The 27,466-nt window shown below is 41.3% G+C and overlaps 1 protein-coding gene across 3 annotated transcripts in view; it reads left to right on the top strand.

Moving 5' to 3' along the window:
• The window catches only part of TTC28 (tetratricopeptide repeat domain 28), a 1,841,724-nt gene that overhangs the window by 1,536,667 nt on the left and 277,591 nt on the right, over positions 1–27,466 (top strand). For all 3 annotated transcript variants that reach the window (XM_085636419.1, XM_085636418.1, XM_085636420.1), the window contains 2 exons: positions 6,068–6,591; positions 24,138–24,247. In XM_085636419.1, coding sequence (XP_085492545.1) covers positions 6,068–6,591; positions 24,138–24,247 — 634 coding nt within the window. The remainder of the gene's footprint in view (positions 1–6,067; positions 6,592–24,137; positions 24,248–27,466) is intronic.

The raw sequence follows: 27,466 nt of genomic DNA, 5'->3' as shown, positions 1-27,466 counted from the left end.
ATGAAAACTCTATCTATATTCCTCTTCCTTTACTCATTTCTTTTCTGGAAAATATTTCATTCGTCATAGCATGTTGTTGTCATTTATACCACCCTTGATTCCTTATTTTTACTCTGATTGCACTAAAGACATCTAGTTGGACCTGCAAGCATGTTGCAACCTACCCAGTTTCACTATTAACTTACAAACTTGATTCAACCTCCTCCCCCCAGTATCCTAGCATCCCCTGCTTGCTTTAATGCATCCATTTCAAATGTATTAATTAAATAACACTCAACAGTTTCAATCGTTTGTATTCAATTGCCACTGGTAGGTATGAACAGAGCCGGGCGCTGGACCGGTGCCACTGTGCAAGGACGCTGACCACTGGTGGCACCGGGTTTTCAAATATATTTTGAATTTAAAACCACTTGCTGCAAAGTTCCTTGCCTTCAGCAATCTACAGGCAACAATACAAATGTCAAGATCACTCTGGTGATTAATGGACCTGCTGGAGATAGATTGGAGTTTTGTCTAGTGGAGGTTTTGACTCATCATAAATGAGCTCAGAGGGTTAATATACCTGCTGCAAGGAACTATACCATGAAGATCACAAAAGTGCATTTCATGTAGATGGTTCAGTGGGTTACTGCTTTTGTCAGAGAGATACTTTTCTTATTTGCAGTTTATAGGTTTCGATCCCATTGTTATAGCCCAGTTAGCAATTAACTCTCATCAAAGAACTGCATTAAAATTGCAAAAAGGCAGGGCTACTGGAATTATGTGGCAGATGAGGGCCAAAATATGCAGTAGGGTTGAGTAAATTGGCAAGCGAAAGCAAATCATGCAGTGTTACATGGCAAATATTATGATTGTATTACTTCATTAGTTTGTAATTTTTGCACTTGTTAACACTGTCTGAACATTGTTTGCACCTCAATAGTACCAGTTGAACACGCAAAAATAGCAATAAGCAACAGAAAGGTGTTTGCTCAACCTTTGCAAAGGGACTTCCACTGCACATGTTGCTGCCTTTTTAGTAACTTTCTGAGCTAGAATTCTGTTGTTGTTAAAATCTGCAGATTATGTGGCAAATGCAGCAAATATTATAATAAATCGTAAAACTCTACAGCCTCACAATTGTATAATTGAAGGGGCCCCATGTGTAGGCTAGAGCGTTATGTTTTTTCTCTGTATAGTTTAATATCCGAATGTTGCTAAAAGGGGTTCATTAGGGTCGAACTCAATTCTTATAAGAAAAGACATCTCCCAACCACAGTGTTACATTTTAAATTCTGAGTTTGTGCTTCTCCAGATCAAGCAGGGCCGGACTGCCTGTTTTGCGGGCACCGGGCAATCCCCCGGTGCGCCGCATGGGTGGGGCCCGGTTTTAGGCCCCTGGGGGCCGTTTTTGTTACAGGGCCGTTTTTGCAGCATAGCTACAAAATCGGCCCTATAACAAAATCGCCCGATAACCGGCCCTGGCAAAGAGCTCGGCGGCACCCACCACGGCCGAGCACTTTGCCAGGACCGGTTGTGGTTCCCAGTCCAGCCCTGAGATCAAGTACACTTAAACTATTTGTTAATCCTGAATCTCGTGGTCCTCTTTGTCTTATGTAACATTCCTATTAACTGATTTACACTCGTATGATTCATTGTCTCTGTATAATGTGTGTGTGATGTAAAGGGCTCTGGCATTTTACACTGGTTGAATAGCAATATAAAACAAAAGAAATGTGAGAGAAAGTGGTGTTGTAGACTTGAGGTGCACTGTTGGAGGGTGGTAGTGAGGGAATATGAAGGAAGGAGGTCATTGGGGGCACCAATAAGCCTTATCGCACTGGGCGCCATCAGCGCTAAAGCTGGCCCTGGGTATGAATGAACTCCAGCAACATGTACAGTAACCTTGTCATATGTACCATCACACATGTTGAGATCACCCTATCATGACCAACAGGCATATAGTGTTATGTTTCCTCAGATCTTTGCAGAAATGTGTGGATCTGTGATCAGCCTGTGAGTCTCTAATGGTTTAATTGGGCACAGCATTAATAGGTGCAGAGGCCTACCAGTTCAGTGAGATGGTGTTGGGACAGAAATGTTCTCCTTAGTCCACATGTCAATCATGATTGCCCTCTGATGAGCCCCTGTTTAATGGATTGTGACCGTAGAGCTTGGCTCTGAGTTGAAGGAGGCATGCAAATTGCACCCGTCTTTTACAAAGAGTGGCTACTGTCCTCTCTAATCTGGCAGTGATAGACTGATAGGAGCGGTAGCATTGACCTATAGTCAGGTTAGCTGTACCCCTTGGAAAGGGTTCCCCGCCCACTCCCTCCTTGTAACGTCTGTGCAGTCTGCCTTACCTGGATTCCTTTGGCTTCTATCATGTATATCATGCTCTTCATGTCAACTGCTGAAGCCACATCACTGCAATGCATGCATTGGTATCATTATTCTAACCTGTGCAAAACGTCTACCTATTCCAATGTTAGCTGTAGTATAGTGCTTCGTGTCTAGGGGTGCTGGGTGTCAGAGCGCTGGCTCAGACGGTCATTGAGACTTCTAGTTTTCACTATGTGTCTTAACTTCATGTATAGTATACTTTTCTTCTGTTCCGGGGCGCAGCTTGGTCAGTAAGATTGGTGTGGGGGTGTGAGCTTCAGATTTTCAGTCAGGCTGGCATATTATGTTTTAAATACATTATACCACAAGCAGAGTACATGAGAGAGGCCTATGGGGCAGAGGGGAGAGGGATGCAGATTGTAGGAGTACTAAGAGTGAAAGCAAAATATTTTGTAAGATAACCAATATTTTTTAGGATTTTCAAAACAGTGTGTGCGCTTTTTTGTCTGAGTGTATGTAAACATTCCTGTTGAAATCTGACTGACATCTCACAATATCCTGACTGATATCACCTGTAGCCAACTAATCTTAGAAAATATATCCCAACCACCCCCCCCCGAAGCTACGCCCTTGCATCTGTTGTTAAAATACTTTTCTTTTAGAATTTAAAGCACTGACTTGACATTGATTGAAATAGTTGGTATTGGTGCATGAACTGCATTGTGAGTGTCTAACCCACCTCACCTCCTTGTGTAAGGCTTGGACTTCTCAGTCTCACTACCTGATACAGTCATGTGCTGGAGAGTAGCGCCTGGTTGCGCAGTTTGGGGTCCTATAGTACAGTGGTACTACAACAACAGACAGGAACGCCAACTGATAAAATTGCAGCCCACTAATCATGACTGCCCTTGTGTCCCCGGAAACCAGTTGTCAAGGATGAAAAGCGATCTAGATGACAAACATGCTGTGGCCTCTGAGTGACCACCAGTGGTCGATGATGGCCTTGGCTTTTCTATGAATCATCTTACATCCCAGTTGGCCTGACAAACTCCTGAGTACATCCTAAACCCCAGCTCTAGGGACCTTCTGCAGTCTTTGGAGGTTTCCAAGAACCTCTCCTCTCTTCTAGAAGATCTACACCTATATCTGCCAACTTGGAGATACACATTCCTCCCAAGATCTTTCCTAACACATGTAGATCTTCGTTACTGCAAAAATGGTAGGGTTAGAGTATGATCCAATACTGGTTTTGAGATTTATTGCGACAGAATAATAGCTCCTTTCACAAAGAGCATGTTCCATAGCTCTGTGAGCTTTGCCCAATCAGAAACAGCTTCATATCTATGGGTTTTTGATTAGCTAGCAGTAGACGCGGTGCATTGCGCTCCCCGGTTCCCATGAGGTGAATGGTACGATTTGTTCCTGCGCTGCACCTGGTGTCTGCAGTCCACAACAATCAGCAAATGGTTGTTTACCTCTCTAGAAACAGGATCAGAAGCGAGATAGGAGCGCAACGACGCACTCCTGCGAAGATTGCAACATTACATCCTTATTCACAGCAGTAGGTAAATTGAGAGGCTCACTTGATGTTTTATATTAGAGGGAAGACATCTGCTGTTTTTATGAAAAGATGCAGAGAGGGGGATATAACACTAAATTGTACTCTTTCATCCGGCAGCTGCATCTAATTTGTATATTTTATATATACATATTAATTTAGCATGAAACCTATCCACGCGGAGGATGGAGCAATGCATAAAAGCTCAAGATCAATAAAAACAATCACCATTGCGTGCAAAAAAAATAAATAACAAATGTAAAAAAAAACAATGTTGACAGCGACTCCCTCACAGCCATGATAATTGCTTTGTTTGTAAAGGTCTGACATTCCTTGCAGACATTGTACAGTGCTGGTAGACTTTGGCTGTTAGTTCCAAGTGTGTTATTGTGTTACCTTCGTCTATCTACAGTGCACATTCGCTGGATGAGGTTAACACTATTTTTGTGAGGGTTTATCCAAGCTTGTCAAATGTAAGGCAGATTGTTAGAAGTTAGTGCGAGGTCGTCTGGATGCTTCTTCCATTTTGGCCGGGTGCAAAAGCAATACCTGTTTCTAAATATTAAAAAAAAAAGTACTGAAGGGAGACAGAAAAATTGGCATCTGACACCATCTAGTGGGCTTGGTACACAAACTGTACTTACATTAATGAAGACTGCAGGCTTGCTTGAAATTAAAAATCTATGTTGCTTAAGGAGATTGGGGCCTTGGAAAACACAGGGTCTCGGGCATACTGACCTCTCATGCTCCCTTTCTGATGGGCTGGGTTGTTGAATTATGACGTTTGGGAATAGGTGGTATTGGCAAGAGTGGCTGGCACAGTCATATTCCTTAGTGGTGTGTGTGAGTATAGGAGGTAGGGGTATTTGATCCTGGTAAGAAAGTGGAAGAGAGTCAAAGGTCTCATTGCAAAGAGCCTTTTTTATCGACATTTTCCTAGATGAGGCTGCTTTAGGGTGTGCTCTCAGGCGAAGAATGAAGGTGTTCCACAGTGGAGGACAGTGCACTTTTAAGGTATTTCTTCCATTATTCGTGCTCTGGAACTTGGATTGGGTGATTGCCTTGGACTTAATTGAACAGAGCAAATGGCTAGAAGAGTAAAGGGTTTCTGCAGGGGTGCTGTGGGGTTATGTCATGTAGAAGCAATGAATGCAACGTTTGCCCCTTCCGACGTCATTTAGATGTTTTTGGGTCAGCAGTAGTGGAGAGTCTGCAATTTTGCATTATTTCAGAAAGACATAATTTGAACAATGAAGCAGAATACATCAGGAAAATGATGAGATGCAAGTTGTGTTTCAGTTTATGAAGATAACCACAGCTAAGCTCCCTTTTTGCAACACTGTTGTTAAAACAAAATAAGACCAGACCAAGTGCGAGGCCAACGAATTGGATACATTGTTTTTGGTAGTAAGATAAAGTATCTTACATCAGCAAAACACAGGTCAGCCGCACAATTTATGTGATAGGCATTCCTTTTCTAGTGACAACTCCTCGCAGTGTGACCTCTTGGTCACCAAACCAATATAAAGAGAGCCCCACCTCCTCCTCACTCGTTTACTGTATCCCCACCCCCCTGCACATCCTCACTCCCCTCTTCTCTACCGATTTTTTTTGTTCCTATCTAACCTTGCCCTTAGGCATACATTGCTGTATTTATATATACATACTTTCACATAATGTTTTTCCTTGTGGGTGGTCTTGGATGATAAACCAAATATTTGCTGGGCTGAATTTTTTTTTCTGGTTTGTAGCTCATCCACCCTTCATAAGCACCTTCAACTTTCACCTCAAAGATTTCACCAAATTATTCCAGTGATTCTTCGGAATCACAAACAGATTGTGAGCTCAAATACCTTCTTTCAGGAGCTTTTTCTTCTCACACTCTCCTACCATAAAGCTTGACTCAAAATTGCAACACAAATGATCCTTATCGCCGGTCCAATCCTTTTCCATGGCAGCTTAGCTTTTTCTAACTAAGATATTCTTTTTTCCTCCTTCACCGCCTTCCTTCCTCTTCTTATCTCTTGCCTGCAGTCAAATTTGTTGATAGTTGACACCCCCAACCCTCCTGAAGTCCTTTCAAGTGCATATCACTTTCCACTCCAGAGCATATATTCTGTAGATTAGTATCTGGCATTTCCAGATCTGAATGGTAATAACATATAACCCTTTTTCTTTTTGCTCTAGGGCAATGGGGAATTTGCAGCAATCCCTTGTGTGCTTTGAGAAGCGGCTCGTAGTGGCCCATGAACTGGGAGAGGCGTCCGTCAAAGCCCAGGCTTACGGAGAACTGGGAAACCTACACAGTTTGTTGGGGAACTTTGAACAAGCCATTTCTTGTCTTGAGCGCCAGCTGAACATTGCCAGGGAAATGAAAGACCAGCTCCTTGAGAGCGATGCCGCGTGTGGCCTGGGAGGAGTGTACCAGCAGATGGGCGAGTATGACACGGCGCTCCAGTACCATCAGCTGGACCTTCAGATAGCCGAGGAGACCAACAACCCTACGTGTCAGGGCCGAGCCTATGGAAACCTTGGACTAACCTATGAGTCTCTGGGTACCTACGAGAGAGCTGTGGTCTATCAGGAGCAGCACCTCAGCATTGCAGCTCAAACCAATGACTTAGTAGCCAAAACAGTAGCCTACAGTAGCCTGGGGAGAACGCACCATGCCTTGCAGAACTATTCGCAAGCTGTCATGTACCTGCAGGAAGGTGAGTGAGCTTTGGCATTTGCAGAAGGCTTTACAATCCTTTCCTCTGTGAAAGATTTGTGTGCATGATGTGCATTTTATTGACTATGCTATATTGTGAAAAACAAGAACTCTCAAGGTTGATAATGTTAACATTAATTTTTATTATGCTTTCTGTAAAACATGGATACCACTATCTACATTCATTTCGGTTTGACACTAATATTTCAGAACTAGTGATTTAGACATATTGCATGAAATTCCATCTTTGTACCAAAAATGAAGTTAAACAGTATTATAGCTACTAAAACCCTGCTATCACGTACTGAGATTCTCCTGTGCAGCACAGTAAACACACATGCTTTAATAATAATTGGATTTCACCATAGCCCGTTTAGAACATCATATGCCCTTTTAAACCTATTTAACATTGTCAATCCTAGGCATCATTTTGAGTTAGACCTTAGCTGATAACATATCCTAAATTTATTTTGATTCTTTTTAAAAATCACACAAGAATGATTTAAAAAAACATTTTTTAAAAAATTGTTTTAAATGTATTTTTATTAGAGTTCAGACTTGATACTACGGAACCACGGAATGCTTTACTGACACAAATAAAACCATGTATTAATCACAAAGCACCCTAACAAGTGTTTTTAAACTAGAATTCATACAGGCATGATGCTACAGCAGATTGGATAAGGAAGATATAACTATGTAGAGTCAGTAGAAAGGTGACAAATTGATTGTAATTATTTATTTAAATGTCCAAATGAATTAAATAATAACAATACACAAGGTCTTCAAGAGAGGAGGCATTTTCAGTGAATGGCCAAATCATATATATATATACATCGTAACAATACACTTTCAGGATGCTGCATGAATTATGCAGAAAAGAAGCAGAGAACACTGGGATAGTCTCAAGTTCAGTTGGAGAGCTGCTCCTGTATAGAGTACTCTACAACACCAGCGACACTCTGAATTTGCTCTCCCTAAATGTCTGTTTTTCTAGCAAAGTTTTTAAGCATAGGATTAGCAAGTGCCATCCACGCCATACACGCCGAGCTAGAAAGGGACAAAGTATTTTGCCAGTGTTGCTGGTGTTGTAGAGAGTTCTATACAAGAGCTGCTCTCCACCTAAACTTGAAATCTACCCAGAGTACATATATACACAAATCAGAACAAAAGAGAAAAAATGTCATTACCTTAACACTATCCCATTTTCTTGAATAATTATCAGCACCCGCTATTCTAATGTCATTATTTGTGTGTATATATCTATCGCAAACACAATCCAAGTGCAAATGATGCACAAACAGATCAAACGGACTCAAATAATGCTGATGCTGAATAATTCAAGTGTTTATTCCAAGCTTGTGTTGCCCACGACGCGTTCTGGCAGTGAACTACGGCCTTTATCACTATATATTATCTACTGGTGGTCGCCAGTAGATAGTTATAGTTAGGACCGAGTTCCCATAGGAAATCTGAAAATTCTATTTTGAATAACTTTGGCGCCGGTTGACGAATCCTCGCAAAATTTTCAAAACTAATGGGGCGCTCCGCTCAGCTCCTACCCTGAAAGTCTCGGGGTGATTCGTCAAGCGAGGGCTGAGAAAAAAGGGGGGTCCCAAAACGTGTTTTCCCCATAGGACCTTTAGTCGAAGGTACAGCCCGAACGGCTGAACAGAATTACTTGAAATTTGGCAAAGAGGTAGTCCTCAGGTCAGGCATGTGCCTTTTGCATATATGGTGTCAATCTGTTGAGTAGTTCCTGAGAAAATTGCAGTTAAAAGTACATAAATATCTATATGCGCGCACCGTGCGCGCACCGTGCGCGCACGGTGCCGTGCGCGAGCGTAATTCTGATTGGTGGTTAGATGTCAGTCAACATTCGAATCGGTCGAAATCAGGAAGTGTCAGACGCCATTTTGTGTGTGGCAGTGAAAAAGAAAGGTGGAGAACGTGAAAAGGGGGCAGGGTAGAGAGTTCCTGACCCCTAGCTTTTGTCAGGGGGTCCCTGAAGAATCCCGAAGGGTGAAAAAAAAATTGAAAAACCCTAAAAAAAAAAAAAAACTGTTTATAAGTTTATGGAAGATATTAACTATGCTGTTTAACTTTATCCAAATTAAAAAAAAAGAGCTGAGCCATTCCATATTACAGGATACAGTCAATCTATAACTATATCTATAGGTAGTTTATTGTAAAATAAATATATAAAAAATATAATAATACATACATAAATTAACATTTAAAAAAACTTACAAATTCAATAAAAAAAACATAGGTTTCACACACGTTATAGTTAGGAATTAGCATTTTAAAAACATTTGAAATTCACTGAAAAAACCATAGGTTTCACACACGTTATAGTTAGGAATTAGCATTTAAAAAACCTTGCAAATTCACTGAAAAAACCATAGGTTTCACACACGTTATAGTTAGGAATTAGCATTTAAAAAACCTTGGAAATTCACTCAAAAAACCATAGGTTTCACACATGTTATAGTTAGCTGGACATTTCACTCGTACAAAACCATTGAAATTGAAATTCCCCCGTTATAGTTAGTTCAGCTAACTATAACTTGCGCGCCCGCAATCCACTGCTGATGACGTCACATATTATATCACTCATGACATGGTCAGTAACATCACTCATGACATCACTGATGACATCTCAAATGACATCACTGATGACATCACTGATGACGTCATCCATGTGATAAATTAAAGCATCTTCTCACACCCTAATATAACCTTTGATAAACCGACTCAAAATTTCAGAGTTCCATTCTCAAAACCATAGATACTCCAATACCAATAACTACATACCCACTTATTAACTCTTAGGTCTACATACACCTCCACTCATTCACCTGTACAGTCACTCATACTTACAGTCACTCCATACAAGACTATCATATGCATTTATACACCTATATAGACACTCACACACCACCAATCATCCATAGAGGTACTCTCACACCTAGTCAGTCATGCAAATAATCACACTCCCATTTACTCACCTATGCGGTTATACACACTCAAGTTCACTTACTCATAAAAATAGTACCACATTCTTACGCTCTTATAGAATCATTGATACAAGCACACACTCATCCATACAGTCACTCTCACAATCACACACTCTCACATCTACCCACTTATATACTCTTACACGCATATATACTGCCTTTCACATATGTAGTTAGTCACAAATGTACCACTGAGATATACATTCAATCCCTAATACACCCATACATACTCACTCAACCATACAGTTCATCACAGATGCACTCTTAAAACCATGCACCCACTGAATCACCCACTCACACATCTATTCACAGAGTAACACACACCCTACCCACGCAAACACTCAGGAACCCATACAGATACTCAGACAAGCAATCAATAACTCATATAGACACTCATATAGCTATTCACAAAACCATGCAGCCACTTATACACCAACATACAGACACATACAGACATTCAAACAGTTTAATCACTAGTCTGCAGTAAGATACATTTAATGACTCACTTATAGAGTCAGTTACGCACCACAAAAAATCATCCATTTACACACTTGTACACCCACTTATTCTTCAGCAGGCCTTTCCCTGTATATATTAAACATATTAAAACTGTTCAGAAACACATACTCAATGTATGACGTCATCAGTGATGTCATTAGTGATGTCATGAGTGATGTCACTGACCATGTCATGAGTGATGTAATATGTGACGTTATCAGCAGTGGATTGCGGGCGCGCGAGTTATAGTTAACTGAAGTAACTATAACGGGGGAATTTCAATGGTTTTGTACGAGTGAAATGTCCAGCTAACTATAACATGTGTGAAACCTATGTTTTTTTCAGTGAATATATATATATATATATATATATATATATATATATATATATATATATATATATTAATTTACACACACACTCATATATATCAAAACAAAACCCTTTCAGGTATAGAGTGATGCATACATTCTGCAAAAAAAGCAGAGAACTCTGGGTAGTTCTCAAGTTTAGGTGGAAAGCAGCTTCTGTATAGAGCACTCTCAACACCAGTGACACTCTAAATTTGTTCACCTCAAATGTCTGTTATTCTATCAAAGTCTTTAAGCATAGGATTAGCACAGTGCCATCCACGCCGAGATAGAAAGGGACAAAGTCTTTTGCCATTTCTACAGCAAAGTCTTTAAGCATAGGATCAGCACAGTACTATCCATGCTGAGCTGTAAAATGGCCAAAGCCTTTTACCACTCCAGGCCAGTATTACAGCTTTGGATTGGTAAAATAACAAGCACATTTAGAGTGTTGCTGGTGTTGAGAAGAATGCTCCATACAGGAGCTGCTTTCCACCTAAACTTGAGAACTACCCAGAGTTCTCTGCTTCCCTTATTGCATGTATATATATATATATATATATATATATATTATCTACTGGCGGTCGCCAGTAGAAAGTTATAGTTAGGACCGAGTTTCCATAGGAAATCTGAAAATTCTATTTTGAATAACTTTGGCGCCGGTTGACGAATCCTCACGAAATTTTCAAAACAAATGGGACGCTCCGCTCAGCTCCTACCCTGAAAGTCTTGGGGTGATTCGTCAAGCGGGGGCCGAGAAAAAAGGGGGCTCCCAAAACGCGTTTTCCCCATGCATTTTTCCATAGGACCTTTAGTCGAAGGTACAGCCCGAACGGCTGAACAGAATTACTTGAAATTTGGCAGAGAGGTAGTCCTCAGGTCAGGGAAGTGCCTTTTGCAGGTCTGGTGTCAATCTGTTCAGTATTTCCTGAGAAAATATCATTTAAAAGCATATAAATATCTATACGCGCGCACCGTGCGCGCACGTGCGCGCACGGTGAAAAACCTTGAAAAAAAAAAAAATTAACAAATACATAACTTAGCATTTAAAAAACCATACAAATTCACTTAAAAACCATAGGTTTCACACACGTTATAGTTAGGAATTAGCATTTAAAAAACCTTGCAAATTCACTTAAAAAGTCATAGGTTTCACACAGGTTATAGTTAGGTGGATATTTCACTCGTAAAAAACCAATGAAATTCCCCTGTTATAGTTAGTTCAGATAACTATAACTCGCGCGACCGCCACTCTATCACAAGGATGATGTCATCAGTGATGTCATGAGTGATGGCACTGACCATGTCATGAGTGATGTAATATGTGACGTCATGAGCAGTGGATTGTGGGCGCGCGAGTTATAGTTATCTGAACTAACTATAACGGGGGAATTTCATTGGTTTTTTACGAGTGAAACATCCACCTAACTATAACCTGTGTGAAACCTATGGTTTTTTAAGTGAATATATATATATATATATATATATATATATATATATATATATATATATATATATATATATATATATATAAATATATTATACATGAGTTTTGAAAATTTCGCAAAGATTCGTCAACCGGCGCCAAAGTTATTGGGAATAGAATGTTGCGAATTTCCTATGGAAAATAGGTCCTAACTATAACTAACTACTGGCGATTTTCACAGTTCATATCATTAGGCGACTTTTTGTCAGGTGCGGCACACATATCCCATGTGTGCATTGTTAATCAGTTCCAGTGTTTTTAATATGTACTTCGCATAACCTACGTGCTAGCGAAAATCCCATCTTTTGTACGCACGTCTAAAGTGTCTGTGTTATGTAGCAGTCTCGGTACACGTCTGTGGGCAAACACAAAAGGCCGCTGCAGGTTCATCTGCCAGGTTTCTGAATATAAACTGTGATGCAGGGAGAGTTTAAAGAGATGACTACTCTGAGCTTGTAATTCTCCTCGATTGGTGATAATTAGATCATGCCAGCCATTTGTTGACTTAATAGCCCTTATTAAAAAATACAAAAGGAAAATACATAGGGAGATTTTTTTGGCCCTTAACAAACAAAAAAGGACAGAAAGCTGAAAGAAATCAATGCAGCCACAACATAACGACAATTGTTGCAAGCATGGCTTCGTGATTGGGTTCCTTGCCAAACTTTCATTTAGTCTATTCATGAGCTGGGGCTTTGCGCCACTTGTGCACCTGGAAGCATTGTGCAGCCTTTTCCTTTGGTGCATAAATTATATGTTAAATACACATGTTGGGATATACAGAATTACCCAGTGGAACTACAGATCCTATTAGAATGGTATCAAGCCAATTTTGGTGCATTCGTTTGTAGTGGAGAGATGTCGCGCCTTACAGTTATAAAGTCGTGGAATTCAATAGCGGGTGAAGACCACCGTGCCTGTGTGCTCGACCTCTCCTTCTGCCTGCATCAACTCCACCATAGGGTTCTTTATAAAGTGAAGGGAACAAGCAAACTGGTACTAATGTGCTAACATGTAAAGCATTAGCACATTTAGGTGAAACACCTTGGAGGGAGCCAGCAGACACAGAGAGGGCTATACCTGTAAATTATACACACACAGAGCAACGGTGCATACAAAATTCCAAGGAACTCGGGTAATGAAGTCAACCCAAAAATGTTCCCCTTTGAATCACTTAAAAAAGTATTATATTTTCCTTCCTCAAATACGCGCTAAATGCTAATAGTCCAGATTCATCCATTTGGTCTCTCTTTATCTTTTCACAGGTAGGTGCACCATGTGACAATGCAGTTGTTCCATGAAACCGCCTCCTACTGCCCCTTCGACCATGCCAAAATTCCTTTTTCAATTTTTTGGTCGAGCCTAACAGCAGCGCACATTCGCTGCTCGCTCTTTGAGGCATGTTGTAATAGAGGATGTAGAGGAATCCCCGCCCACCCTCCGCCCATATTTGTCATTGGCTTGTGTCATTTTACTTCTAAAATGCTGGCTTCAGATTCGTAAAAAGGCTTGTTAGTCCCTCCTTGTTACCGCCTTGTCTCCTTTAGTTACCGCCCATAACAACTGGACCTTTTACTTGGCTTGTTACACGGTCTGCCCTATAAGTGGGTGAGCACTATTTTATTTATTGACACTGGGGACAATTGCGGCCACTTTTAAAATAGTGCTCACCCACTATTTTATTTATTAACACTGGGGAAAACGGTGGATACTTTTTTTTGTATCTGCATGCTGAGCGCGGCGCTAGCTTTAGGGACACCACGCTCATTTTTGTTGTTTTTTTTTTAAAACTTTAATATGGAGTGCGGCGCCCGCTTAAGGGACTCCGCACTCGGTTGCATTTTTTGTTTTTACTGTAATACTGAGCGTGGTGTCCCTAAAGTGTGCGCCGTGCTCTCTCTCATTTTTTTTAAAACTTTCATAATAGATGCGGCGCCCGTGTCAGGGACACTGCGCTGAACCAGGAGCAGCTTTGTCTTCTTTGCTGCCCACTCCCTCCCCTCAGCCAGTCCGCGCTCGCCTCCTCTTTTTGCACCCTCCCTCGCATGTGTGGGCGGAGCTTAGGGGCGATCTTAGCAAGTGAAAACAAGCCTTTGCAATGCAATGTTTCTCGGATTTACACGAGTTTGAGCTATTGGCATTGTAAATGAAAATGCCTTTTATTTTTATTTTGGTTTTTAAAGTATAAATAAAAGGCATTGTCATTTACAATGCCAATAGCTTAAACTCGCATAAATGTGACACCTATTGCATTGCAAATGATTGTTACTTACGGTTTCAGACAGCTATGTCCCAAAGCTATTGTCAGAAGTTTTGTAAAAAAAATTGTATTAGATACAGCTTCAGAGGAGTATTTCTCTCATACCACATTCTATTTTCTATATATATTCTTCCAATTTCTAGGTAGTGCTTTTGCTGTAGTGTATGGAGTGCATTATTTTCAATATGTGCAAGACACTATTTGGTGAATGCAAAATCCATCTTGGAAAGAACCCTTCTCCATACAAAAACAATACACTATAACAAGATGCGTTGTTGAAGTTTTCTCAATCTTAGTATGTATATGCACTGAAATATATGTGAGGTATTTTTAAAGAACCCATTTATGTGTTTAAAAAAACTAAAGCATGTAAATAAATAATGTAAAAAAATAGCACCTGACAAATATATAAAATGTACATATTTTGTTTGACAGCAGTTTCTTTGACCGGCACCATAAGCAGGTTTTATGATGGCCAAAACTGTCCACATACACTCTGCTCTTCCATTCTTTTCTTATTTTCCATATCAGGTGTGTTTAAACCCAAATGGCTTTCCAAAGTCTCATGAGGTGGTGTCTGCTTTTTGTGGTCTATCAACACCTTATTTCCTTTTCCAGCACTATCCATGCCTTCCAGTCCTCCTGCCTACCCTTTTGTGTCCCCACTTCATACCAGATATCTCCGTCCTCTAATAGCCCTTCCATTTTAACTGTACTTACTTTATCCCCATCCATTTGCGTATTCCCCTCGACTCTATTCCCTATATTGCCTCTTTGGCCTGACCCTCTTCTCTGTCCCTCAAGCCTATAATTGTGTCTTGTCAGCTGCTAGCATGCCATCCTCACCTGTGACTGAGTTGATGCTTCTCTGCTATGATGGTTTTATTTGTGGCTGCTGTTGGACCTCATCAGCTATTTTATTTGTCCTCCACCGGGGCAGTGGGACTATGCTACGGTTAGTGTTGGGCTACCACCTGCCCAGGAAGGCGAAAAGCTCTGTACAGATCACCTTTCTGAGCTGGATTGAGGCCATGACCAAAATGACAGTCTGGAATCTACTACTTGTTTTTTCTCTTGTCATGTGCCAGCCCACAGATGTGGGAGCAAAGCGAGGGTACCCAAAAATTGAGACTCCCCATAATGTAGCGCAGTTGGTTCGCCCATGAGTTACTGGATTGGAGACAGTGTTAAACCTCAATTTCATGAGGCAATGTTTCTCCGCATTAAGCCACCTCCCAAAACATCGAAATCATTCAAAATACAGTTCACTTAAGTGATTAGATTGAATGAGCCGAATAATTAACTGAGTTTTAGTTCAATGAAAAGTTAAAGAGGATTTTTACAAAAAAGTAAAACTCAGCGGTCGGTACTGAGTCAAAGCCATGAAAGCTCTCGGGCAGAAAAGAAATGGTCAGCCTCCTTAGTAGAGCAGGAAAGAGTTCTGGCTCACCCATAATATTTATGATTTCTTCAGCAAATCAAAACAAAAGAAAAATAAACGTCATTACCTTAACACCTAAACACTATCTCATTTTCTTGCATACTTATCAGCACCCTCTATCCTAATGTCATCAGGGGATGTTTGAACAAATAAAAACATTGACAATATAACTTTCTTTGAATAGATCTAGTGAAGAAACTGTAGAAGGTTCATCGTGAGCAGAACAATAACTGCAATGAAAATAAACTAATAAGACCAGCTTGACTGTGTCTTGTGGAGCCTGTGGGATCAAGATGTGCTCGGGAGGGTGAGGAGGGAGGAAGCACGAATGAGTGCCAGAGATGGCTTCCATCTTTTCAAGATGGAATTTTACGCAGAAATGTGGCCTATCTAAAATGCCTTATTAAACCCACTTCTACGCATCATAAAAACTCATTTCAAAAGCAATTGCCATAAATCAGTCTGCAGATGTGAAATCATGTGTATAAAGGCATATTGTGCATTATTAATAATGCACAAAAATATAAATCCACAAAACACTTCTACACAGACATCAATCCCCATTATTCTACTTTGATTTCATTTTTATGTAGTCTCAGGAAATGGCAAATGATTGCATTTTGAACAGAGACTTTTTTTGACACACAATTCAGATAAGGCTGTTGTAATGTAAACTGAGTCATTATTTACATTCTGCATTACGTGAGTAGCCTTGGCTTTAAGTATTCTTAGGAAGTGTCTATCCTCTAGAGAACTACAGATAGGCATAGGACCTTCATAGAGCAATCATCATATCATAGTCAGGGGTTGACTTTCTTTTTTATTTCCCAGTCAGTATGGAATTTATCCCTACATGCCCCTGAGAGCCTTTGTTTAATTTTGGTCTCATGGGCTCTATACAGCATGATCGTTTTACAAGGCTCTCAGAGGGGTTATTTGAATATGTACTTGAAGTAACACAAAAATGGAAACATAGGCAAGAAAGAAAGCGGTAAGTATACAGGGGCATTGGCATTGTGGCCTTTAACTTTTGTAATATTTTATTTATTTATAAAGTTTTATATAGCGCGAACTAGATCCCGAAGGATATCAGAGCACTTTACAAGAGAGGCCAAGAGTGTACTGACAACAATAATTTAGTAAAAGACGGGGATCATACAGTAAACAGAAGCAGGCCATGAGAGGGGCAAAAATAAGCATAGTAAACAACAGGGATCATATAATCAACAGAAGTAAGTGGGCCATAAGGGGGGGCAGTAATGCATAGTAACAGATCATATGGGAATATTTGCATCGTTTCCATGTTATTTATTTACAAGGACTGGCTATGTCATTTCAGCTTTACAATGAGCTTCTTTGTATTTCAGGGAAGCATCTACCTCTGTTTGCGCAAGCTACCCAAACAAGTTACTTAACCATTTGTGTGCAGCATAATATAGCAGTAATAAAAAGCTTTCTTTTCTCTGTTTATGGCAAAGCGTGGGATATCTGACCATTGCTTTGTCCGTCATGATAGCTCTTAGCAAGCCGCTTTTCTGTTTTTCACTAAGTGTTCAGCAGTCAACATTACTACCGGGACCATGTCCAAAGGACCACAATCACAAGAACAAGCATTGGCAAAACCAATACATCTGGGGCCGTATTATACATAAGGCACACTTTCCCTTATTGCGCCATGGCGCATCTTTCAAAAAGTGTAGCGGGTGCAAACATGGACGATGTGCCATAATACAAATAATGTGGTGCCCCCTTGGCTGCCTATGGGGCATTGCATTCATGTGAAATAGAGATCAACGCCGCTCCATGTTTCACAATGTAGGCGGCAACCTGCCTGCACTTCAAAGAGGGATTGGAGATCCCCGTGCAGGCAGGTGCAGTGATTGACTGCACACACCTGCAGAGGGATGTCTGGGGGGTTCTGTGGGACCTCCATTCTTCCCTCCAAAGGGCTTCTTTTTTAGGGGCGCATTGAAAGTGCGCCACCTTTTTGTTTCACATTTTATCTGTGTTTCCTAATGGCACGTTTGCTTCTGCGCCCGTATGCATAAAACGATGCGGGCACAAAGGCAAAGTGATTCTCTCATTGCATTTGCCCTCGGGGCACAATGTATAATACAGCCCCTGGGGTTAACATGCTAAGGTATGCAAATCCAGGCATACATAAATACTCTTCGCATGTGTTCGCATATTAAAGCCAAACCTATTGGCTTACCCAATATTTGCTTCTTCTTTAACACCTTTTTCATTCCCATGTTTTACATTTTTTTCCTCTGAAGTGAGGGTGTTTCAAGAAAGCAGAGAGAATGTCAACTACAAGAGCAGGATGTCCCTGGCAAATAGGTGCACATCTAAGTTCCTCACCATGATCAGGTTTCTTAATGCTTTTCAGAACATTCTGTGATGTTAGCACTGGCACACTTTCCTTCATGTGAAGTTATTAGTAAAGCCCAATCATAGGGCCATGGTTGTGGCAGGAGATCTGGTGGAAGCACAGTGATACTAAACTTCGAGCCACCTCCTTTCCCACCCCTTAACTCACTCTAAGGGCCCGATTTCGATGTCGGACAGACCTATGTCCGTCTGACATCGATTGGGTACTGGGAACGACCGACCTCCTGTTGGCGATCCCAACCCAACAATTAGCAATCCTTTTCTTTAGAATGGGAGCGTGCATTCCGACCGGAGCGCATTCTCTCATTGTAAAGACGAAAGGTGCAGTTCATCTCTGCACCCCGTGGCAGGCACCTTGAGGTGCCTTCATCGGGGTGCAGGGATCAACAGGGGGGCACCATAGGGGCCCCCTCGGCCTCCAACCGGAGGCCGTGCACCCATTGGGTCCTCCTGGGGGCTCCCAAAGTCGACTTCCGACAGGCTTTCTGTGTCGGAAAGGCCGAAGCAAAAAGGCTGTCAGAATGTGACATTGTAATCCTTTTGGCGGTAAGAGCCGCCCTTGGGATTACTTGAGGCGTTCCAAATGGCAGACGGGCTCACCAAGCCCGTCAGAAGCCATTTGGAAATCCATTTCGGACTCCTTTCTGACCGATTCCATCCAAATGGGTCGGTCAGAAATGAATCCGAACAGCTGATTATGATGCCGTAGGAACGGCTCCGACCGAGGGTCGGAGCCATTTACTACGGCATCGTAATTGGCCCCTTAGCCTAGAACCTCCATCTCACATTGTAGTGTACCATCAATACTCATTAGAAATCTATGCCTACATGTGATGTGGATTTTCTTTGTTTACATTTTTGAATGTATGTATAATGTCTGCTCTAGGAGGTTCAAGGCAGCTGAGCTGAAAAAGGTGATTAAAAAAGGCTTCAGGAAACATGTAGGAAGGGAAGAGGTTAAATTAACTTCGATACATTAATATGTGGTGAGCTAATCAGCATTTCTAAACAGAAATGATACACTTACATACACTAGCAAAAACGGCCTCATTTCATGGTTTTGCTCATTTTTATTCACAGGGACAGGCCATGTATTTATCAGTAGCTATTCTGTCTGCTTTCGTTGGAAGCGGACATGTCATAGGCCCTGTCAGACTCATCAGTCTGTGTTTAGATTTAAAAGACTCCTCCAAGCAGCTCGACAGTTCTTGCTGTTGAGTGGATAGCACCCTGTGAGGGTAGGTGGCCCTGAGAGGCAGCGGAGCGTTCCACTGACCCTGAGAGCACCTCGGGGTACCTTCCAGTGTGAACATTCTAAGCATGCCTTAGATGCTGATGATGGCAGTCTGTTTTGTTCCCCAGCCTTGCCCTTGACTGCAGTGGCTCTGTTAGCTATTCCTGGTTGCGCTTCTGCCCTTACTAAGCGGGCCCCTCTGCCAACCACCCACTGGAAAGATTGTGCTACCAACTGCCACAACTTTCTGCCCAGTCTGATCTAACTTCCTGAGAGTAAGATGAGACGGACAACAAAGCTATTCTGTAGGGCCGGATAAAGCTTTTTTCACTACGGTTGAAAAGGTTGTCTACATTTTTTTTTCCCCTACATTTCTGTCAGCCAAGGTACACACATTGCAAGATGGTTTCATCATATTTATCTGGACTATTGTAAACACAGTGGTAGAACGTGTCTGCCCACCACTTCTTTTAAATGTTTTCTCCAGGCAATTGAAAATTCCAAGCTAGCCCTCTGGCTATCTTCTCCAGCCAGCTTCGACTGAAACCGAAGCTAGAGTTTAGCCACAGACCGCAAGTGTTAATGGATGGAATTCATATTCCTTCATAGTTGGTTATTTGTTAACAATGGCGTTTATGGGTCTGAAATCAGCCTAGTTCTCTTGAGAACATTCACCTTTCTAACATCAGATGCTGGTTTTTATTACACTTTTTAATTGTTTTCATCAAAAAAGGTCATACAAAAAGCAAGGGGAAAAAATCCCATTTACATAATAGACTAGAATAGGGCTGAGGGTTTGGCAGTGAATAAATAGACATGTCTCATATACATTACCCCATGTACTAATTCAAAAATACTCTAGAATAAAAAATGCATCAATAGGTGGACAAATTAATGAAAGGATAGGCATCAACATCATATACTGCATAAAAAAGCATTACAAAAATACCCATTTGCTGAAACTGGTATTAAATTCATAAAACTAAGTGAGTCACTAAGCCTAAAAAAATCAGATTAATTTACATTTCTTAGATTAGTGTTGTTAGGGGGTCTGAATCAAAATCCGTCCAGATAAGATCAAGACCAGTGGACCCTAGATTTAGCCACCATCAGATGCTGTACACTGCTCATCTGTTTCAATATCAACTCATTGAGCCTGTTCCCTGGTTCACATTATAATGTAGGGCAGGTCAAAGCAGGTAAAATGCAAGTTGCTGTACATTTATAGAAAGTGCAGAGGAAATTGTGGACAAGCTATGATAAAAGGATACTCCTAACTCACAGCTGAAGATACATCCATTGTTTTTATTTATATGATAATTTATATATTTTATTTTTTTATTTAGTGTTTTTGTAAAGCACTGTACATCACTTTGATACCCTCAAAGGGATGTCATTAAATTAAGGAACTTACACTGATCATACCACAACTTGGAATCGAATCTTGCATGGGAGCCTGAAAAGCCGTGAAACTGAGCTGAGTAAGGACAGATAACTCTTTGGGCAGTTTCAGGCAGGCTGTGGCAATGACGAAGAAGCAATGTAGGGTATTTGTGTCTAGTTACAGAGAGGATTCTCAGATAATTTTTCGTGAATCTTCAGAAGGTTTTTTCCAAGTAATTTGGAGAAGAGAGATAGGTTCTGAGGGCTAAACTTTGTTCTAGGAATGTTCTTCCAACAATTTGTTTTAATATCGTCAGATAAGGAGGAACGGAGCCCCCAAGAAACTGATGAAAACATTGTTTCAATAGAGAGTAACATGAATGGAGGGACTGGATAGGCCATCATCCATTCCCTGCTGTATATTACACCCTCCACCAGGTAAGTCACAGATAGTCCAAATAGTGCCTGCCATGGAAAACTTCTGCCACGCAGCTTACAAGTAGTCTTTCCACAGCAATATTTTTATTTTTGTTATAAAGATTAGACTTGCTTTGCTTTCATAAATAAATTATATTCTGACAGCCATCAAAGCCAGCCTAATCATTGTAACAAAAGAACAAAAGCATGAAAAGGAAAAAAATACTGCTGCTATAAAGACAGCCCGTTTTCATTAATAACCTAAATGTTCTCACATCAACACTTTTCACAGCGATTTTATCATACAGCAGACGTTTTGTTGCTTGAAAATTGAGTGCAGCTGTAATGCTATTAATAAGTGAGGTGGGAGGGACATTTTTCGTGGCTGTACTCAATGTTCTTTTAAAGTTACAAAACGTGGTTTGCGATTTCTCAAATGGTGTATAAATAAACATATGCTTCCTACATAAAAAGAAACTAAAGTTAATTTAAATAAACCTCCCTCACCTCAACATATAATGGTAACTGATATTTTGGCAAAAATGCACTGTCCTTTTTTGACTTTCATTTCAATATACACTTTCAAGGAAAGTAATATTTTGAGTCGAATTTAGAAAATACAATTTCACCTTACCACAGTGGGAAAAGTAGTACAAATCGAACATTGATAAAATATTTTTATATGCTTCTGCTTCTCAAATTGCAAGCACAGGAACCAGGAAGTACATGTGACAAATGTACCCCAATTGCAAATATGGAATATGAAATTTCAGCATGTATACCTATCTTTATACTTATATTCCACATGGGCAGAATTTAGTGTAGGAAGGAACCCATTCTGTTGGTTTCATGAGAATGACCTCACTACCACGCAAATGTGACGAACGGTTTGATTGTGAGCACATTTAAGAAGGTGCTAAGCGCTCGCCAGTAAATTGTCTATTCTATTTTGCGGAATTGAATACCGGTCTTCTAAAAAAAAAAAAAAAAGGGCGTCTAACCAGTGTGTGAAATTAACAATTGGCTGTTGTTGGATCTGTCGCGCTGAAATGCCCCGTAAGCAGCTCTGCCAGGTCTCCCGAGATCTGAAAGGCATCACGTTCCGAGCCAGGGAGCCTGAGCAGGGATGAGCAGCCTCTTTCTCTGAGTCACGTATTTATTTTTCCGGTGAATCGGCATAAGGAGAAACCCTGCCAGGTGTCTGCTGTTTGATTAGAAATATAATCCCACACAGTTTCTAAACTTGGCCCACAGAAATAAGTGTTTTTGATGCTGAACATATTTGTTGTTTAATTGTGTATTCCCTCTCTAACCACCCAGTCCTTCCCCTCCACTTATGTTATGTTACAGCTATTTGTAGAGCGCAACTGCTACCCAAGGGTGTCCTGGCGCTGGGAGAAGGCCTAAAGAGGAATTAAGCCAGATGGAGAGATACGCAGGATCAATTAGTGAAGAGCCAAGTTTTTAGTGTCTTCCTAAATGCAAGAAGAGTGGTCATGCTTCGTAGGGATAAAGGGAGAACATTGCAGGCGCTTGCCGTGTTGACTGTGAAGCTTCTGCCAAATATGTTGCTTCCCCTTTAGGCAGGTCCACCTGCACAACGACACGCACCTTCAGCCTGGACCCACGGAGTGAGGTGCATGCCTTGGGTGAGCATCCATGGTCACCTGGTCCATGCACAATGCATCTATGGGCATCTCGAAGGCATATACCTTTGGGCTAAAACCTAAGCTAGGCCATGGTTCTCGCACCATCTACGCCATGGATTCCCCATGTAATGATGTTGACTCATCCACCAAGCCTGGGACCAGGCAGGCACTGCTATGATTTGCATTGTCTCAGCAGCCAAGGCCTCATAGAAGGGTCTCCTCATGGCCATCTTCTTTTCTATCATTACTGGATGTTCTCAATTCATTTCCTCTCGCTAGTCCCTGGGGGGGTCTCTCAGATATCACCACAGTGGAACCGTTGTGTGAGTTTCCAGTGCTGGTGAATATGCAGTCCCACCGTGGTGACTCACTGCACTGATGCATCTGCATGGTGGAGAACTCAGTGACTCCATTTGCTCCTCCCTGATATTTTACTTTCCTTACATTTTTGTCCTGTGCATGGGAGAGGTCCACGCCGGCCACAATTTGGTGTTCCAGTGCCTCGTCATCTGGCAGTGTCGGCCTTCTGCTTCTAGTGTCTGCCTGTTCCAGCGGCTGTCTTCAGCCTACCCCTCTTCTTTATTCTCTTTGCTAGCCCGCCCACTTGCCTGCTGATGTTGACACTCTTTGGCATCCCCGGTCTGCCATTTTGTACCACACTGCATTCTACAGTGGCGAGTCGCGACCGCAAATGCGACTACAGCAAATTCAACATGGCGGATGTGATAGTGGACATGCCTTGTCTATTATATATTAGTGGGACAGCAAAGTCTTACTTGCTAAACGTGGTGCTGTGTAAGTCGACAACTTGCACTGCAGCAATAAAGAGCCGATCAAAAAGCTGTGTACCCTTCACATGGGCCAGTCGTCTTATAGCAGAAGCTCACAGGAAAAGTCTGTGTTATATCACCATAAGGGTGCAGCATTGGTAACCATTTAAAATAACTGGGCTTGTTCCTGAACAGAATGCCCCTCTGAAAACAGGACCACCATGAGCATTTAAAGTCATCCTCTTTAGCAGGCCACACATGACTACCAGTTAAAGTGTCTCCACAATTTCAAATTGCTACCGTTTTCAAGGAAAGTTTTTGTTGCATGGCAAACAACAAATTTTCCACGGTCTTTCAGGTCCGTTGCCAAATCTCCCTACTTGTCTTGAGGCCATCCCAGCTACGCATGGCCAATGTTGCCCCGCTCCCTTACTGCCCCCTTTTAAAGCCACCAAGCTTTATAAATTAATTTCCACACTCCCGTCTTTTCACTGGCTTCAGAAACTGATGTATTGAAAGGTTATTGATCCGCATTGTCTTGCTGTATTGGCACGCTACACTACACAACTGATACAGAATTATTCAACGAAAATGTGAAAACAGTGCATTTCCTCTCAATGAGTTACATATATTTTTCTTTCATGTGCAAAGGTTTGAGATTAGCAGAGCAACTGGGACGAAGAGAAGACGAAGCTAAAATAAGGCATCGCTTGGGACTGTCCCTTTGGGCAAGTGGAAACCTGGAAGAATCCCAGCACCAGGTGAGGATCGATGATTCACTTCCGGTAGAGGTTTCTTCAATTCCTGTTCCTTATTTATTTTATTTATTTACTTGAGTTTTATATAGCGCTGGTTAGACCCGGAGGTATCAGAGCACTTTACATGAGGCGAGTTACATAGGTTACAAATTACACATTGTTACAGAAGGTACATAGGTTACATCCGTTGGCTCAAGGCGTGTAGAAGGGTAAGGGGGTAATGTAAAAGGGTAACAGGGAGGGAGATTAAGCGGAGCATAGGCATAATGTTAAACAAAGCAGGCAGGGGGAGAGAAATTCAGGGGAGAGAGGAAAGGGATAGGGAAGGTAGGCAAAGAGTGAAGGAGGGAAGAGGTGGGGGAGGGGGTAGAAGACACAGTATAGAGACAAGGAAGTAACTGTGTCTGTCATCCGGCTGGGTGGGAAATGGTTCCCCGCGGTAAAGGGGTCATTCCCAGTCCTCCATTATGTGTGATTCTCTTGACGCGGTTGACTCTCTCAGCGGGGTTGCTGAGACTCCAAGGCATAGATGCTGGATCCCTCCCCAACAAGGGAAGAGAAGTGCTTTGGTCACGGGAACACTCAGAAGACTGAAGGAGGGAAGAGGTGGGGGGAAGGCGTAGAAAACCCAGTGTGAATACAGTGTCTGACGTCCGGCAGGGTAGGATACGGTTCCCAGTGGAAAGGGGATCAATCTCAGACCTCCACTATGTGTGACATATGTATGTCCTCTGTCCTCTATATGTTCCTCTGTAGGAAACTCATAAAGGATAAAAGAGTGAAGTCAAACGTGGGTCCAGGAGTGCCAGTCCCATGTCAAATATTAAAGATAACCAGAGACTGTCTAAATGAGTTCAATTTAGATTCCTCATTTGTAGATGTATCTTATCCGGATGTCCACAAAACCTGGCATGGATCCAGCCCTCCTGGACCTATGTTAAGGACCAATGGCATAAACTTTGTGAGCACCTGGGAAGTATTTGTATATTTTAATGTCTACTTTGTTTATATTCCTTCTTTCTATATCTCCATTAAAATGTCCTTGTTTTACCTGGTAATATTCTGGATGTGTGGCCAGACTTTAGAAACAAGATATTTCAGGCATCAGCTACTTCAGGAGCAATATGCACATGCAAGTGGTGAGAAACATTTTTCTCTGCACCAGTCATAAACTCTGGATGGCATGAAGTGCCCATAGAAAAGTTTGTGACTCGGGCACAAAACTATTACCCACAGCCCCAGGTCCTGAGAAGGGAACATGCTCACCGATGAGAACCATGCAGAAATATTTTGAGTTACCCGTTTTTAAAAAGGCACACTTCAACAGCGAAGTAATCTTCCTCTGTCTGGATCAATTAAAAAAAACACACTTTTATTTATTTCGATATATTCTAGCACAGTTATACTTACCACAAGCATAAATAGGAATGTTATGGCTTAGTTTTGCCTATGTATTTTGCATGCATTGTGTATCATTTATTATCATAGAAGATTTGTACTCTTTTCTTGTTGTGCTGGCATACTTCTCTTGGGCGTGGTAGTTCTAGACGGTCTGAAACTTTCTTTTATTCACCATTGGTCGACACTCTGGACTGCCACATCCCTACAGCCAGTTGCGGGTTGTCTCTTAACGTAGATTACATATGTCATTCCTGTGTGCTTTCTTTGGATTCGGTGTTGGGAGATACCAGACAATAAGGAATCAATAATTTGTTTTCTGTTTTGTGAATGTGGAAGTTCACTTGAATACTCTTATTTTCGATATACACGTGAGATGGTTTTGCATCTCATACCCTTTCTACTGGATTCCTCAGTCAGAATGTAAACCATAGCTGTTCCATAGGAACTGATAAACAAAATCGGTATGTGTAGTATACTCACTGCAGAGATTTTCATCTGGATACTCATTTCACAAAATGTCTACGTTCAAAGTAGCCAATATTATGATCTCTGTAAATTTCACTTGAAAACGCATGTGATAAATATAGTACTGGCAAAATTAATTGCGTACATTCCACATTCATGGGGCTTGGACTTCAATACTGCTAAAAAACAATCTTTTGAATCTTTTTCCACTAGATTTCTTTTTTTCCTTTGCTCTCTTATCTAATGCCCCTGTAATAATTACTGCACTTATGCACACTTTGTGCGCCACCAACCCCTATACCATTCATTGGTATATTTTCTTGTGATGATCAGTGTGAGAAAAGCATTCCAAAGTTTGTGAGTGTTCACCTCATTTGCATACATTTATCAGATACTGCCTTAGAAATCCCTAGTTCTGCTCATCTAGACCCAAGAGAGTCTCACACTGTTAATGTTATCCAAAATGTACAGAGGTCACATGTCGCACACATAGGTGAAACCTTTGCATGTGTAACTTTGATACTTATGGATTACCAGCAAGTCAGCAAAGATGTTTTATGACTTTCTGTTTATGAACATCACATTTACTTCTGTGAAAGGCTTTGTGGACTGAGCCTCCCCTTCTCACAATAGGAACATTCTTACTTACAAGCAAAAGAAACACAACCAGCTTCATAGAAACTATATAAAACTGTGGTCAGTCTCTGGTGCAATGGCAGAAAGGTCTGAGTGCAGATCGAACAAGATGTCTCTCGAGTGAGCGAGCACAAACAATGCTTCACTGCACCACATCAATGGAATTCCAGCAACATATGTTATGTTGATGGACAGCTTGCAGCCCTGTAGCTTTACCTTATCGACATGTAATGGGAAATTGATCTGACGGACAGAAAATCTATCACACACTGGGAAAAAAAACTTCCAACCAGAATTCAAGCTTTTTTTATTAAGGTGTTAAAAAAATAGGAGAATGTTTCATGGCAAACACAGCAACGAGTAGTTCTACTGTGTTGTAATCGGTGTAGACATGCTGTGTTTGTTTCTTCTCAGTACTTTCTAAGTACTGCAAAAAGAATGTAGTACCATTTATTCTGTCTTTTTTCACATTTCTTTGGGACACGTTTGGCATCTTATGGGTCGAATTATTTAATATTTACCTCCCTTCAACATCAGAGGTTAATATTTCATGCATGATTGAAAAGCTCTGGTAGAGAACGGTTGCAAAAGGAAATCCGCCTTGGTCTTGTGAGCAGGGTTAATGGGACGAGGGTCTCTTCTCCCTCTGGCCAACCCCTTTCAGCCTAGCCCAACGTAGGAGTCCAGGGAAGAAAATACTACACTCTCTGTAGAGACACA

This window comes from Triturus cristatus, chromosome 11 (assembly GCF_964204655.1).
Source record: "Triturus cristatus chromosome 11, aTriCri1.1, whole genome shotgun sequence".
In the NCBI taxonomy this organism is placed as follows: Eukaryota; Metazoa; Chordata; class Amphibia; order Caudata; family Salamandridae; genus Triturus; species Triturus cristatus.
The sequence above is the reverse complement of the archived record's forward strand: the minus strand, read 5'-3'. Positions and strand labels throughout refer to the sequence as shown.